Source organism: Danaus plexippus, chromosome 17 (genome assembly GCF_018135715.1).
Source record: "Danaus plexippus chromosome 17, MEX_DaPlex, whole genome shotgun sequence".
NCBI classification, from domain to species: Eukaryota; Metazoa; Arthropoda; class Insecta; order Lepidoptera; family Nymphalidae; genus Danaus; species Danaus plexippus.
In genome coordinates this window covers 4,544,543-4,559,352 of record NC_083548.1, presented here as the reverse complement: position 1 = coordinate 4,559,352, position 14,810 = coordinate 4,544,543, and the positions used below count along the sequence as shown (strand labels likewise).

At 28.3% G+C, this 14,810-nt stretch overlaps 1 protein-coding gene across 4 annotated transcripts in view; it reads left to right on the top strand.

Annotated features, from left to right (window-relative positions):
• LOC116771494 (cGMP-dependent protein kinase, isozyme 2 forms cD4/T1/T3A/T3B) overlaps positions 1–14,810 on the top strand; it is a 77,932-nt gene that overhangs the window by 45,581 nt on the left and 17,541 nt on the right. For 2 of the 4 annotated variants that reach the window (XM_032663346.2, XM_032663347.2), the window contains exon 3: positions 6,504–6,670. In XM_032663346.2, coding sequence (XP_032519237.1) covers positions 6,504–6,670 — 167 coding nt within the window. Of the gene's footprint in view, positions 1–2,997; positions 3,569–6,503; positions 6,671–12,454; positions 12,607–14,810 lie in introns of those variants that run through there. The other 2 variants (XM_032663348.2, XM_032663345.2) reach the window with 2 other exon arrangements.

The window sequence follows — 14,810 nt, the reverse complement described above, 5'->3', positions numbered from 1 at the left end:
ATGATTGCAAAATGAGGTAATGGTGCTTCTTGGTAAAAACGAATGACTTTACCTTTTCTTACGTTAAGTGAAAAAGAAAAGAATTTTTGTTTACTTAGTACTTGTCAAGTGACTTGATAACCAAACTTGTGATTCCGACTGGTCCGAATAATCGGAAAAAAGATGTTTTAAAAAACTAAAAACTGATAAAAACTTAAAATAACATCAGCGATGATGTTTGTTTAATTTAAAATGTTCAAAATTTTGGAAAGTAAATCAATGATGCTCTTACTCTCTTCCTTTGAAGGCAAGAATGCATAATCAAATTTACACTTTATCAACACTATCTCAAATTACGTAAGACAAACTTAATTATAATTTCATACCTAATTATTATGCATGTTATCTGCATGTGACACTTTAAAATGAATTTAATTATGAACCTTCCAATAAAAATAAATACATATATAAAGGCGCAAAAAATCTGTAACTTTATCATTGATATTAAAAAAATTTAATCATCATAAAATATAAAAAATATCGTATTCAATAATTAACGATATCAATAATCACAAAGTCGTAATTTGCATTCAATTAACTTGTTTTTTTCGTTAAAAAAAAATTGCGAAAGTAGCCGCAATTGAAAATGAAATCCGTATATCTTTTTGACTTATAAAATTCGTTTCATCTTAAAACCTGAAGTAAGATTAACTCCTTTTTAATAAGGATACTAACCGGTCTTTAATCTGGAAATATATAATGCAATATTGACGGTATTGCTTCGTTAAAACAGTAAAGAATGTAACAATGTAGGTACGTTATAACAAAATAATATTAATTCTATGAAGATATTCCTTTGTTAATACTTATTCAGGATTAACGACTTTTTTTCACGAATATGTCTTTATGAAATGCTAGTTCTTCTCATGTGTGATATTCCTAACAATTTGATGTTTTCCATTCCATTGTCTCAAGGGCAACGACTCATCTGTTTCTATATTTTCCACCTGTTCTTTTTCTATTCTGGATATTTCCATCAACCACAACCAATTTCCTGCTCGTTCATCTGTGATTCATTTAATAGCTACATCAGTTAAAGAAATATTAGAAATTTCTCAGTTTAATCTTTTAATGCGTTTTTCGCAATTTTGTTAATTTCTTGATATAATATAATATGTCATAGCATATAAATCGGTTTAAAAGATTCTATGGCGCAAGATCTTTTTTCGTTTAAACATTTGTGAATTTTAATTTTAATTTCAAACAAAATCTTTTTAATGCTAACAAGTTGTTAACATTATTTATATTCTAACAGGTAACGATAACATTTATTACAGCAAAACAAAATACTTGGGACGTTATCCAAGAAAAATAATGGGGTCAGGGTCCCTCGAAAGAGTTTCAAGGGTTTAAATTTTTGAGATATGTTAATTTAATAAAATAATTACATGAAAATGTTTTAACTGTCTTTTGATGATAAGCTTATTGTTGATATTTTAAATATTCAATGTAATATATATTTTAATCTATTCAATTGACTTTTCGCTATATTAACTATTGCAGCTACTTTCTTATAGAAGGCACATTCCACTAGTACTTATAGTAAAGAAAAGTATTGAAAATTGCATAAAGTTATGATTGATTTTTTTAATAAAGTGTTGGTTTTTTAAGTACCTATAATGCAAGATCAATTCTTAAAAAAAAATTTTTTTTATATGGACGTGAGGCAAATATACAAATTGCTAATTATCCATCAGAATATTTTTTCAGCCGTTCAATTATTTTCTAAGTGCAGCCTTAATAGCTACAGCATTTTCAGTAAAGGAAGTCAACATTTATCTAATCTATATATTTGTACGTTGCTATAAATAAGTTGTGTTTACTACACTATTAATGAAGTGTCATAGACATTACATTCTCAATCAATACTGTTATCGAATACGAACAGTAAAATTTGAGTGATATAATTTTCGTAAAAAAGTAAAGTAAATAATTAAATCCCTCCCTATAGAATCTTTCTTGAATTGCAACATATTCTTTATTATAATAAAGCTAACACACTCATATTTTGAACATATTCGACGAAATTTGTGTAGACAAAGCAGGTATAGGATAAGACCTCGGTGGTAAGATATGTAAACTAAGTAGTAAGTTCTTAAACTATGTTCGGCATTGAAGCGAATAAGCTCACGTCTGGCCTTCACGAGTACGCCATTGAGTTAAGTTGATTAATATCAAGTTGCCCAATCTAAGCACATACCCGCAACTGCACCGTATACATGTGACCTTTGTGATCTCTACTGGTTAAATGATTGGCCTTATTAAAACCACCCACTGTAACCAGTTCTGTCTGATGTTGATCTCAAGTGTAATGATATGTTACAAATGCTATCAGATTAGTGTTTCTTTATACCGATTCTGACAGTATTATCTTATCACCAATTTAAGTGTTTATAAATTTTATGTTATAATAAAACAGGTTTTGTTTTGTAATTATTAAAATAAACTATGGTCCGTAGACTTCTTGTCTAGTTGATCACATGCTCTTTTAATACGTGTCGGTGCTATCTTTATTTATTGTTACTTTCCGCTCTTGCGTGACAAACAACAATATACGAAATATAACTAAAACATTATAATTTTATTTACATACTAATAACTTTGACGAACGACATGTCTTCTCGGTTTAGGTTGCGTTATAGAACCTTTGCAATTATTCTTATTTCGCGTACGACAGATCAGATAGCCAGTAGATTCCCTTGAAATTTTAAACAGTCTTACAAATTCGTACCAAGCTACAACAAACGAACAAATCAGCATACAATCGCACAATGGAGACATTATTATTTATTACGTACACAGATATTGTTGAGAAAGCAACGTCAAAACATCATAGGTTTTATCTAGTTTTATCTTTTTGGAGCTTAAGTTTAAACCGCATTCAAATTGTCTCAAAAGATATACGAAAATTTTATCTATATTTAGAGTTTATGGTGTGATTGGATAAATGTAACTTTACTTATCTTGCATCGATAATATAGCCGATAAGTGAAACATATTGAAATAATAAATTGAGTCACAGATCGTTAGAAATAAAAAGCACCGTATAAAGACATTGACTGTTTGTTTAGTGTGTACATGATGTACTAGTTATAGTGTCGAAGGACGTTTAGTTCGTTAAAATGGCGCAGAAACACGCTACGCACTGCAAAATAGACCACTATTACAAACTAGAGAATAAATGTCTCGAACTAAAGAGACTGGTGATGGAAAAGACTGAAGAATTGAAGCGAAGAGATAAAATAATAGCGCTTCTGGAAAATGAAATCGATGATAAGGATGCCACAATTAGGCATTTGAAAAACGAGATAGACAAATACAGGCAAGTCGTCAAACCCTTAACGAAGCAGATATTGCAAAGGGTCGATGTGGAAGATGATCGGTCAGTTAAGGCACCTGGAGTTGAGAATACGAGGGTACTGCCTTTGGGTGAACCCAGGCTAAAGAGGACGGCGATATCCGCAGAACCATTATCATCATTATCTCAGGATTGTGAAATGAGACTTGTTAAAATACCCAAGAATCACAAGTAAGTAATGTGTGGGACATTATAAATGTCAACATATATAATAAGTGAATTTTTCCTTGATTAATAAACATTTAAACGTTATCTATATATAAGAAATAACTTTTTAAATATATGATTATATATGACTTTAACACGTCGACAGTTATCGTGTGGATGCTAATAAAATGAACGGATATAACACCATCTCTGTAACTCAGTATAAGCGAATCGTTCACGTCACGTAATGGCTAATGAAATAAACAATTGCAATTAGTTGTATAAATTAAAAATTTTATATAAATCATGTATAGTTATTAACTAATAAATATCATGTAATGTCATCAATCAATCAATAATTTCTCTAGCGAGGCCGACGTGTGAGGTGGCACGCCTTCGAACGTTCCCATTTGGTATAATTACAAGAAAACTTTATTATTGTCCTCGCCTATGCCGTTGACGGCTGTTCGATATACGACTGTGACTAATTCGCTAATAACTTTTTATTTGACATTTGCATGTTATAATTAAAATTGTTTTTATTGAGATATATATATATATTGTTTAATGTCAACTGTCAACCGAAAATTAACAGCCAGTTGAGTTAATTTTTTAAGTCCTAATTGCACAATTAAACTGGAAAGTGATAAAAGATTTTATTATAATATACAAGAAAATGTATTTTTTTAAAGAACACTGTATGATACGAAGAAAGAATTTTTTTAATATCTTTGTTATAACAATGATTAAAATCTAGAACTATTAACATTTTATAAGGAACGTCGATTGCATCAATTTGTAATAATACAAAGGTTATTATCATTAAGGTCTATTATAAGAGCCTTGTATAATCTTCGAAACATTTACAAAGCATCATCGGTTCTGATTAAAAATTCTATATAATTAGAGTTTTCTTGCTATTAGAATCATTGTGCAAGTAATTTTAACAAACAAATAATTTATCAAGGGATTATCTACACCCGTTTAATATATCACTAATATTAGTTTCATCGATAGTTCAGTTTAATTCTGTCTTTATTAATATAAAAATCTGTTTATACAACATTCAACTGTCACGATACTTCAGTTTACCGCAAGTTTGAATGTCCTTACTTTCTTGAAATCTGAGGGCTTAGTATAAGGCTACACGGAGATTTACAAACTTAATATTCATAGGTTTTTTACAGTTAATTATTTGTGATTCAGTTTTTTTGATGCATTCTCATAATAAATCCGTTTCGTAGTTGACGGGAAAATAAACTTAGATATATTGAAGCTCATCCATTCTTCTTATTAAGGCTCTTCATTTTCTTACTGATCTCAATATTTTAAAGTTTGTCCTCCATATATAAACTATAATTAAGAATTGAGAATACATACAATCTATTCACACTTAGTTCAATGATTAAGACTAGTACTATGGTTACTAGTTAATTCATTTGTAACAGCTTCGTTAACGTCAACGTAAATAAATCGCCTAATTTATTTTAATATGCTTATTTTTTTATATTAAATTCTCATGGAAGTCTTGTTCAATTTGTCGGTGTTTTTTTTTTAACCTTCTAATGACCGTTGATGTCATCTTTTTAAGTACGAACAAAATGTACAAAAGAAAATCATCTCTTTTTATATCAGTAGATTGTCGTTAAGAATTAATTCAATATCATTAGTTATAAATGGAATATTTTATAGATGTAGTGAAAATTTCTGAAACATCAAGGGACTTCCCTTAACCCTTTCCATTAAAATAAAATTTAATAACCCGTAATAACTATTCTTAATATAAAGAAATTTAAGGATTACGTCATTTATAACCTAATAAGGTTATATCTACTACGCTTGCGTCATATCATGCTGTTGGAAAAAGCTACTGTTTTTACAAACGTAATTTTTTTTTCTATAAGTATGTAATAAAGTAGAAATAGTCATTCTCAAACTAATAACTTAAAACCTGATTTTTTGGAGTAAGTTATATATATATATATATAGTTTTATATATATAGGTTATATATATATATATATAATGTGTATATATGAATGTATGTAACTACCCTTCTTCTTTCGCTAATAATGATGAAAATAAAATATTATCTTTCTTCCCTTCAATGTTTAAGAAATGTTAAGATTGTGAAATTTTAACAGACTTCTTTGTTTTTGAATATTTTATCGCCTTTTGAGATATTTTTCTTTTCATAATTAATACAGTTCTTATAATATTTATTAAATCTATTAACTATTTCTCTATAATTTTTTGTACCTACATAGAAATGAACGATCCCATGTTCTCTTTAAGACTGTAAAAAGTATTTTTTTTTTTCATAAACTATAATACAATGCCGTTAGACGACGTATTTATTTCCAATTTCTTTTTTCCTAGAGTTGACGCAAAAACTGTTTCATGTTACATAATATTATTGTTTTAAATTTGTTTGTCACGAATATATGCAAAAGATATATTTGTATTTATAACGTTCGTAACGTACAATACATATGCATCATAGTTGCTCAAAATGTCGCTTTTCATTTTATTACAATTTCTAAAAGACAATTTAATGTCACATTTTCGAAAATATCTATTTGGATATGAAAAATATTAAAAGTAGCAAATAATAGTACATTACTTAGTCCAGTAAATGCTATGGCATGGATCTCTCTAATTAGTTCTCATTGAGCGTCATCAAACCAAAGTGGAATGGTCCAGAATATTCCATCAACGTATTGTGTAACATATAGTTTAACTTTTATGGAATGCAACTGTTTGAACGATAAGTAGATCATAGATACCAGTATGTATCGTGGATTGAGATCTATACACAATATAAAAACGAACTTTATAAGTTTAACATATTTATTGTTTATCGCACACAACAAATGCGAACAAATACAAATTGTTTATTTAGTAAGCTCACTTTTATATCCTTATAAAAATGTAAACAATGTCGTTTTTTTTACATTATAGGTCCAGAGAACTTATAAAGGGTGCTATTTTGGATAACGACTTCATGAAGAACTTAGAAATGACGCAAATACGTGAAATCGTAGACTGCATGTATCCAGTTGAATATGCTGTCGGCAGCCTTATAATCAAGGAGGGAGATGTTGGCAGCATCGTATACGTCATGGAAGGTTAGTACATTTTACATAACGCCATCTAGTAGACACTAGCGGAAATTCAAGACTTTGTAACAATACCATCTAGCGATAAAAACCTGAAACATACTTTAGGTATTATTTCGAATAACTTCTGCTTAAGAAAACAGATGGCATATGAAGCATGTGAAAGTAACTCATTCAATAATAAATAACTTTATTCTACAGAATTGTTGTAGAATATTTTGAGGTATTAGAAACAACTTTTCAATTTATCAATATTAATTTTTTATTCCAATCCATATCAGTAACATTTAAATATATGCAGTTGTTCCATTGGTATGACTTATAAACCTGCATTCTGTAGGTAATTTATATTTAAAGACTTAATTTCTATCGTCTTCACGATGTCTGTATATTAGAAAAGTAAGTGCACTAACTCAACAATGAATCATATTTAGATAGAAAAATCTTTACTGTATTGTGGTGTCATACGTGACCATTTAAATATTTAATTTTCATGGATATGCATATAGGATAAAATTATTTATATAAAACAATATTTATATCAAAATAACAGTATAGTGGATCAAGTCAAAACTTTCCCTATGAGAAAGCGGAAAAACTACAAGCAACATTAACTTTTCCAGTGAGATGAATAAGGCGCTACAACCATGACGGTATACATAGTTCTTTAATAGAAACTAAATATTTCTTCTTACTTCTAAGTGCAACATTATTTTGGATTTAGTGAGGACTTGGATTGAAAAACGTTAAGTTTCTATTATGTTATACTTAATTATTAATTATAGCCTAGGAATAGTCATTGGAAAAGACGTAAAAAATTGTTTTGTTTGTAAATTAAACAATGTAAATACTAAACACTGAAATACAATATTAAATAATTAAGGATTGTAATTATTACTTATTGATCGGGAAACTTTATCTACACGAGTTAGGACATCACTGATGTAGAATTATATTATAATAGAAACTGTGTGCTTTTATTGAATTTAAAATGCAGTATTTGCTAATCATATTTCGTATAATAATAATAATAGGAGGTAGTTGGCATACATTGTACTTCGTCTTTCGAAACTGTTTGCAATTGATGCCTTACGACCTTGGATTTTTTCGCACCACAGCTTAGCTGAGGACGTACCTATTTGCAATCAGTTCTAAAATGCAAGTAATGAATAATTACGTTATTGTTTTTTAAGAGTAATTAAAATTTTAGAAAAGTATTCATTAGTAATTCTATTTTAATGTTATACATTAAACGTCGGAAGAGAAAGTGTTATATGTTAGGTGTGGTAATTAGAAGTCCTTTTATGGTGTCGCTAGAGGGCGCTGACCGTAATAATTGTTCCCTTACCGTATTACGTCATATTCTAGATATATCATGTTTAATATAACATCGATATCAGACGGGAGCCAAGGTTTGTATGACAGGAATATAATGTTTTATATATTTATCAAATAAATTTGTTTAATCTCTCAATTTTTTTTGAGTAATTATATTGATATGAATTTTAAATCATACTTTTGTACAGATCTTATTTAAATTTATAAAATTTACTTAATATTCTTCTGTATGGAAATTTTAACGAAATATTTTTATTTAAATTGTGGTCTAGTGGTAAAAAAACTTCTTGAATGATTAATTGGGATGAATACGACAGCCTAAGTTTATACGATAAAACTAAAAAACTTTCTGTCACAATGAAGTAAGTTTCGTATTCTTTCTAACATCTCATTTTATTGAACAAGTAACATTAGGAATAATATATCAAGAAATAATCAATTTAACTTGAATTGAATTGAATGGAATAGATTTCTCTATTTACCTATTTGAAATATAAATAACAATTTGTTTTGATAAAAAAAAAGCCTTAAAATTGTGTTAATAGTTTATTTTCTGTAAAATGATGCATCAGATACGACTATTGTTCCTAATTATAATTTTAAACACATCGAAGTTATCACAAAAGTTAAGTTACACCTTCGATACTTACAGATAAATATGTCACAAATATAAAGATAATTAGTTTTTTTCATATTACACTAATGAAATGAACAAAGAAAGTAGGACAATTGACGATATAACAATAATGAACCGTGTCCTTAAGTAATAGTATTGACGTTTATAAGTTACAACTTTCTCTTTATTTTTTGTGCTAATATTGGAGGTAGTTTGTTAATGAATTTGTTTTAACTAGTTTTTACGTCTTTGCTGGAACGATGCTAGTCAACAATCGGTCTTTAAAATGTGATATTGAATGAGTGAATTATATGTCCTTATAATCATATATAACAAACTCTTCCATTGTGTATTCATCTTGTTAACAAAATGGTTTTTTTATTAATCGTACTAACACGCACTTATCTTAGGAAGTATAAATAAGGCACGTCTATCGAATCGTTATCGATGAACCAAAAACCTTTTGACCTCACTAAAGTACGTGACCATTTCAATACATCATTAAATATTTTAATATAACAATACCGTTTCTTGTCATTCCCCATCCTTGTGATTCCTTCAAGACAAAAGTTTTTTTGGGAACATAAATCCAACAATAATTCCTTATGCGTATTTTTTTCACTTGTAGATTTCAAATTTGATAGAAGTTTTCTGTTTTACTTAATAAATAAGGTACTGAATGCAACTTCACCTACGCTGTCGCTATTTTTTTGTCGCCTTTTATAAAAATTACATATTATTAAATGTTTTCAAGGTATAAAATTATGGCCCAAGATCAAACTATATTTTATTCTTCATAAAAGTTACTAATTTACAAGAAATATTCATATGTATTTGTTTATCCTTTATATCTAATTTATAAAAATATATCTTAAAAGTCATAGAATAAAAGAAAGTTTGTTTTGTCAATTAAAAAATGAAATTAAAATATTATGATTTCGTTATTTTTCTGCAGGCGTTTTAAATAATAATTTTTGTATGTTCCTAACTCTTTTAAAAGTATATATTTGTAAACACTTCAGTCTTTAGTATTCTGTTCATTTTTAAAAATAATTCATACTCAAAACGAGATATGACACATTCAAGCATACTGTTTATATTATTTATATATTTTCTCTCAATACGGGATTTCTATATGCAGAAGTATAAATTATTACTGTGAATGAACATTTTAATGACTAACCGATACGATTAGTTACTAACGCTCAAAATACTTTCCTATTCAGGACCTATTCCTCTAACAAAAAGCACGTTTTGTTCCACTTATTTAGTTATCTTTTAAAATTAAAGGAACCGTTCAAATTGTATTACGTCGGCTTATATGCGTCAAAATAAATTTATAAACAATATGGCTTCCTATTATCACTGTGAAAATTGATTAAAACTCATTCAGTGATTTTTGCATGAATTTCTAACAACGACTAACATATTCCATCCGCTCAAAGTTTCGAATTTAGTATATATGATACATTTGGGTTCAGTTAGATCTCTCTAAGGATAATTCTCTTGAGAGGGGTAAGCAATTCAAAGAATTTTCAACATACCTTCAAGTGAATGAAGTTCTCATTATGGTGCATCTATAACTGGGATAAATTTCTATACATTCAACTGTTGCCTTTGTTTAAACAGCAATAAAGATGAATATTGTTTGTGTTCTTTTTGTAAGCCACACATCTTTAAGATAATTTTCAACTTGGTTCCACTCACTTAGTGACCAGGTTGGCCAACAATGTGGCCTTAATGTCTATCAGTCGTTCAAAGTCATTATTAAACTACAATTTTATAGTTATTATACGAAAAGTCTAAGAGCATAATATTGATAACCCTCACGAAACTTATCAGCATTTAAATATATGAAGATTAGGTCACAAAAATTCAATCTTTAAAATCAAGTGCACACCAAAAAAAAATTTAAAAGCTATATAACTAAATAAGCATTTAAAATTAAATCCATTAAGATATAAAACGTCTAAAATAACTTTTCCTCACTTTACTAATGCTTTACACGCATTGGTATGAATTTCAAAACGAAAATACTTTAGGTAAATAGTTTAAAGACTTTTCTTTCTCGCATGGCATTATTTTTGCTACGTTCTAGTAACTCGCGAAGAATGTTAGCTGAACAATTTGTAACGGTGTATTATTTAATGTTTTGTTTGAAAATAACTTAAATATCTAATTGGTCGTGTAATATTGCAGTTTAAGAACGGCCATTAACAATATAATGGATATTTGACGTGCACCATCTAAGCATAGTCGAATATAACGAGCGCTAAATATGGGTAGTTTTAAAATCATATGTAATGTCAACAAAAATTATGATAGAAAGCTTAGTGTGGGTTGGTTCGTAGTTTAAAGTAATCATATTTACCTTTCGCCATACGTGACCATATCGTTCAGCGTAGAATAGCATGGGACAGTATTTTTCGATACGATCATGGATACTGGTAAAACTACGCTCCGTTTGTTCAAAATGCACGAGATAAATGCACTTAATTGAACCATATTAAGGCCATTGCAAAGCTTACAAGTGCCTTAATGAATAGATGCTGTAAATACGGCATATATTTGCTTAACACTGTCTGAATGATCAAAACATGATAATAAATATATTATTTATAAGAATTCACTTCCAATTCAAAATATTTGAAATTTATTCATGTTGTAGCTATATAAAATATTATAAATAATAACCTTCAAAATATATCCGTGATTTGTGAAAGCGAAAACATGAAGCCTTGACCGCAGAGTAATTTACGTCACAGATGCGAACGAGGCTTCTTGATTATACTTTACATTTCTACTTTTACCTTTGGATTGTTGATATTTCATGAATTTTAAATTGCATCATTTAAATAACACTGAGAATATACAGAAGATACATCCATTTACATCTGATAAGTAGAATAAATTGTGCGATAACAATTAACAACATACCTCGAGAGTAATCAAACTATTCAGTGAAACATAAAGTGATCAATCTGTGCAATTTTATAAAAATATTACTTAATTTTTTTTTAATCTTTTAATTTCTGTAACATCATATTAAGTTTTAAGTCAAGTTTTTCAAAAGGCACAAATGACTTTTAAATAACATTTAATAGGACTATTTAAACTACTGATCCTATCAATTTATGCGCTTTAAAATATAAGCTGTTTTTATTCATACAGAGAAGTGTGTTGTTTCTTTATAATTTATTTCACATGCCTTTTTTCCCTAAATAATAAACGTAGAGTTTCCTGGTTTGTAGTATAACTCTACTAAATTCTTCATCGACTTTATTTATTGCTTTCCATTTTTCACTACTTTCCTTTCCATCCGGATTTTATTATAAGTTACGTAACCATGGTGGCATAATTAGTTCCGTCATTTGCATTAAATAGTTAAAACTGTCCGTCAATTCCAATGTTAACTTTCTAGAATGGTTTAAGGAATCGGTTTACTTATGGAAATATCTCAAATATTTACATGAGATAAAACATCCATGTGAACCTTTTTGAGTTATGTTATTTTTAATGTAAAAATTATGTTAGTCTTATCATTTGACAAATCTTAAGTTGTTACTAAATTTAAATAACAAATAATAATGTAATCATAATGAATGTGATGAAAATTATTTGTTATTATATTAATATTATCTTATCTTGTATTACCTTAAATTCTGTATTTTGATTTTATTTTTGAGAGACACTATGTCTATTGTTAAGGTCATAGAGCTTTCAACTTCAGGTATAAATATTGTTGTTTCATCTTCTCTCTCGCTCGCACACATCAAAATATACGTGCGCAGGAGTTGATCAAGATCCCAGTAAATCAGTAAGCGGTCCGACGCTACCGTGATTGGACGTCGTGTGATTGACTTGCGTCCGTTTAAAATATGTTTTAAATAGTTTTTAAAGATATTTATGTCGTATAAGGTTTATTTTTATTGTTTAAAGTGCTTAAAATTACGTAATCGGTGTGTATTGTAAAGTGCAGTGATGTGTCAAGGTGATATTTTTCGCGCGATCGGCAGCTGTCATTACAAAATTTTTCGATGTGTATTAAATGTCTAATATAAAGCTTGGATTTCGTACATCCGTTAATGCCACAACGATATTATGTTACTGCTCCCAACAAAGCGTTTAATCTTGATTTTAAGATAACAAAAAATAAGTTGACAAATAAGGTTTAACCCAATGACACATTGGGAAAGTTATGATAGTTAGAATGTAATATCAATGTTAAATTGAATACTGCACTCGTGTAATGCTCGCGTGCATTATCCGAATGTATCGTGAAAGTATTTTGGAACGCTGTCTTCACGGTGAAGATTTTAGCATATCAATGTTCAAAAGTTAAGCTTTCTACTCACTTTCAGCCTAACTGTGACATAAGTTTGTTTTGATACAAAACCTGTTATATTTTTATGGATCACTCACTTTGTATGTTTCCTGCTAATTAAAATATATAAAAAGGCTGAAACACTTTCATATATTAATAACAAATTGACGGCAGTGGCAATATTAAGAACACCAATAAATGTAATTTTTTAATAAATCATTGATAGAAAACTTGATGTTACAGCTGGTATGGAATAGTATGAACACCGTCCCATTGGGATTAGAAAGTGATGTTGTTATCAAAATAATCCAAAGCTGGGATTTCGTGTTATACTGGTTCTGATGACATGATAATAATAATATCATTTCATGATATAGAATTGTTTCTATAGAAAGCAGCTTTGTTATGGTTTATAATTTAGATCGATTGGAATACGTTAGGGTCCGAAAAGTCTTTGTTTGTTAATGAACCTCAGTTTGAGTTAATAAGAACCATTAGCCTAAACTTGTTAGTTAATATTCCAAATATTAAGTAGTGGGCGTCGAGTTTAATCCTTTATGCTGCTTTAATGTCATTTTCTGTTTATTAATTTATTTTATGTTCATTTGTAAGCACACCAGAAAATCATGTATAAATATTCAAAGTCCACGTATATATATATATATATATATATACATAAAGGCATAAATACATAAAGGCGTGCTTATTCAGTCAAGGAAAGACTTTTGTTATTATTAAAACCAAATAATAAAAAAAAAACACTTATAATAAATTTACGACCGAATAAGGAAATTTATTTTAAATATGCAATATTTTATAACAGTCTGCTTGAAATAAATTTACACATAAATATTTATGATAAGCATAGAACAATCAAAAATTAATGAAATAAAAAATATATTAATTTAATTATTGTCAGAACAAGAGTGTTCAGGACATTAATTTTATATAAGGAAAGCAATTCTTATGGGTAGTCTATTAATGGCTGAAGTCACCAGACTTTGCTAATGAATTATATTGTTACATCTGCGCATGATAATTCGTGACTCATTTTGTTTATTGATATTATTATTAATTGTTCCGATACAATGTAATGGAAATCACAAAGAACTTTTAAGTTAGTCGACGTATTTTTTGAGCAATCGATAAATTAGTACAGGGGTCTGGGGAAGGCTTTGAGACCGATAAATATCAATAAATAATAATAATAATCATCATCACTAAATAATAATAATAATCAATCCTACCGCTATAAATTATGAGAAATATTTATTATGTTCTATTTAAAATATAAATTTTAAGCATATAGAGAAGAAAACTGCTATTTTCACTTTCATTTGTTAAGACTGTTACTCGCTTTTTATCAACGTCATTGTTTCATTTCTTCCTTATAGTAATTAATACATATAACAATGTCATTCCAATTTTAAAAAAGAATATTTAAGTTTTGACAGAATAGCGTAAAAAAATTTAATGGTTTATTGATCATAATAAGTAATCTCATAATCAATTGATTCACACTTTTTCACGACTACAACACAACAAAACAGTAAGGATTAATGGAAATAATTAAAAAGTGATAGAGATATCAAACGGTAGAAAAAAGTTATGGTTTATTTTATTATATTAACGATTAAATATCTTTTTACCACAATTATCATTGTAGCTTAAGCAGATATAGCATCAAGGAATCAAAAATTATGTCCAGAAAAACATTTAAATGTAATAAAATAGGCAACTTTAAAACCAAGATATAAACCGTCCTCTAAAATTATCTTATTATTAGAGATTTCATTTGCAATGATTGAAAAGTAACAAGATTTATCCCGATTCAGAGGAAATTAGTTATTAATGAGGTCGTAAGATTTCTC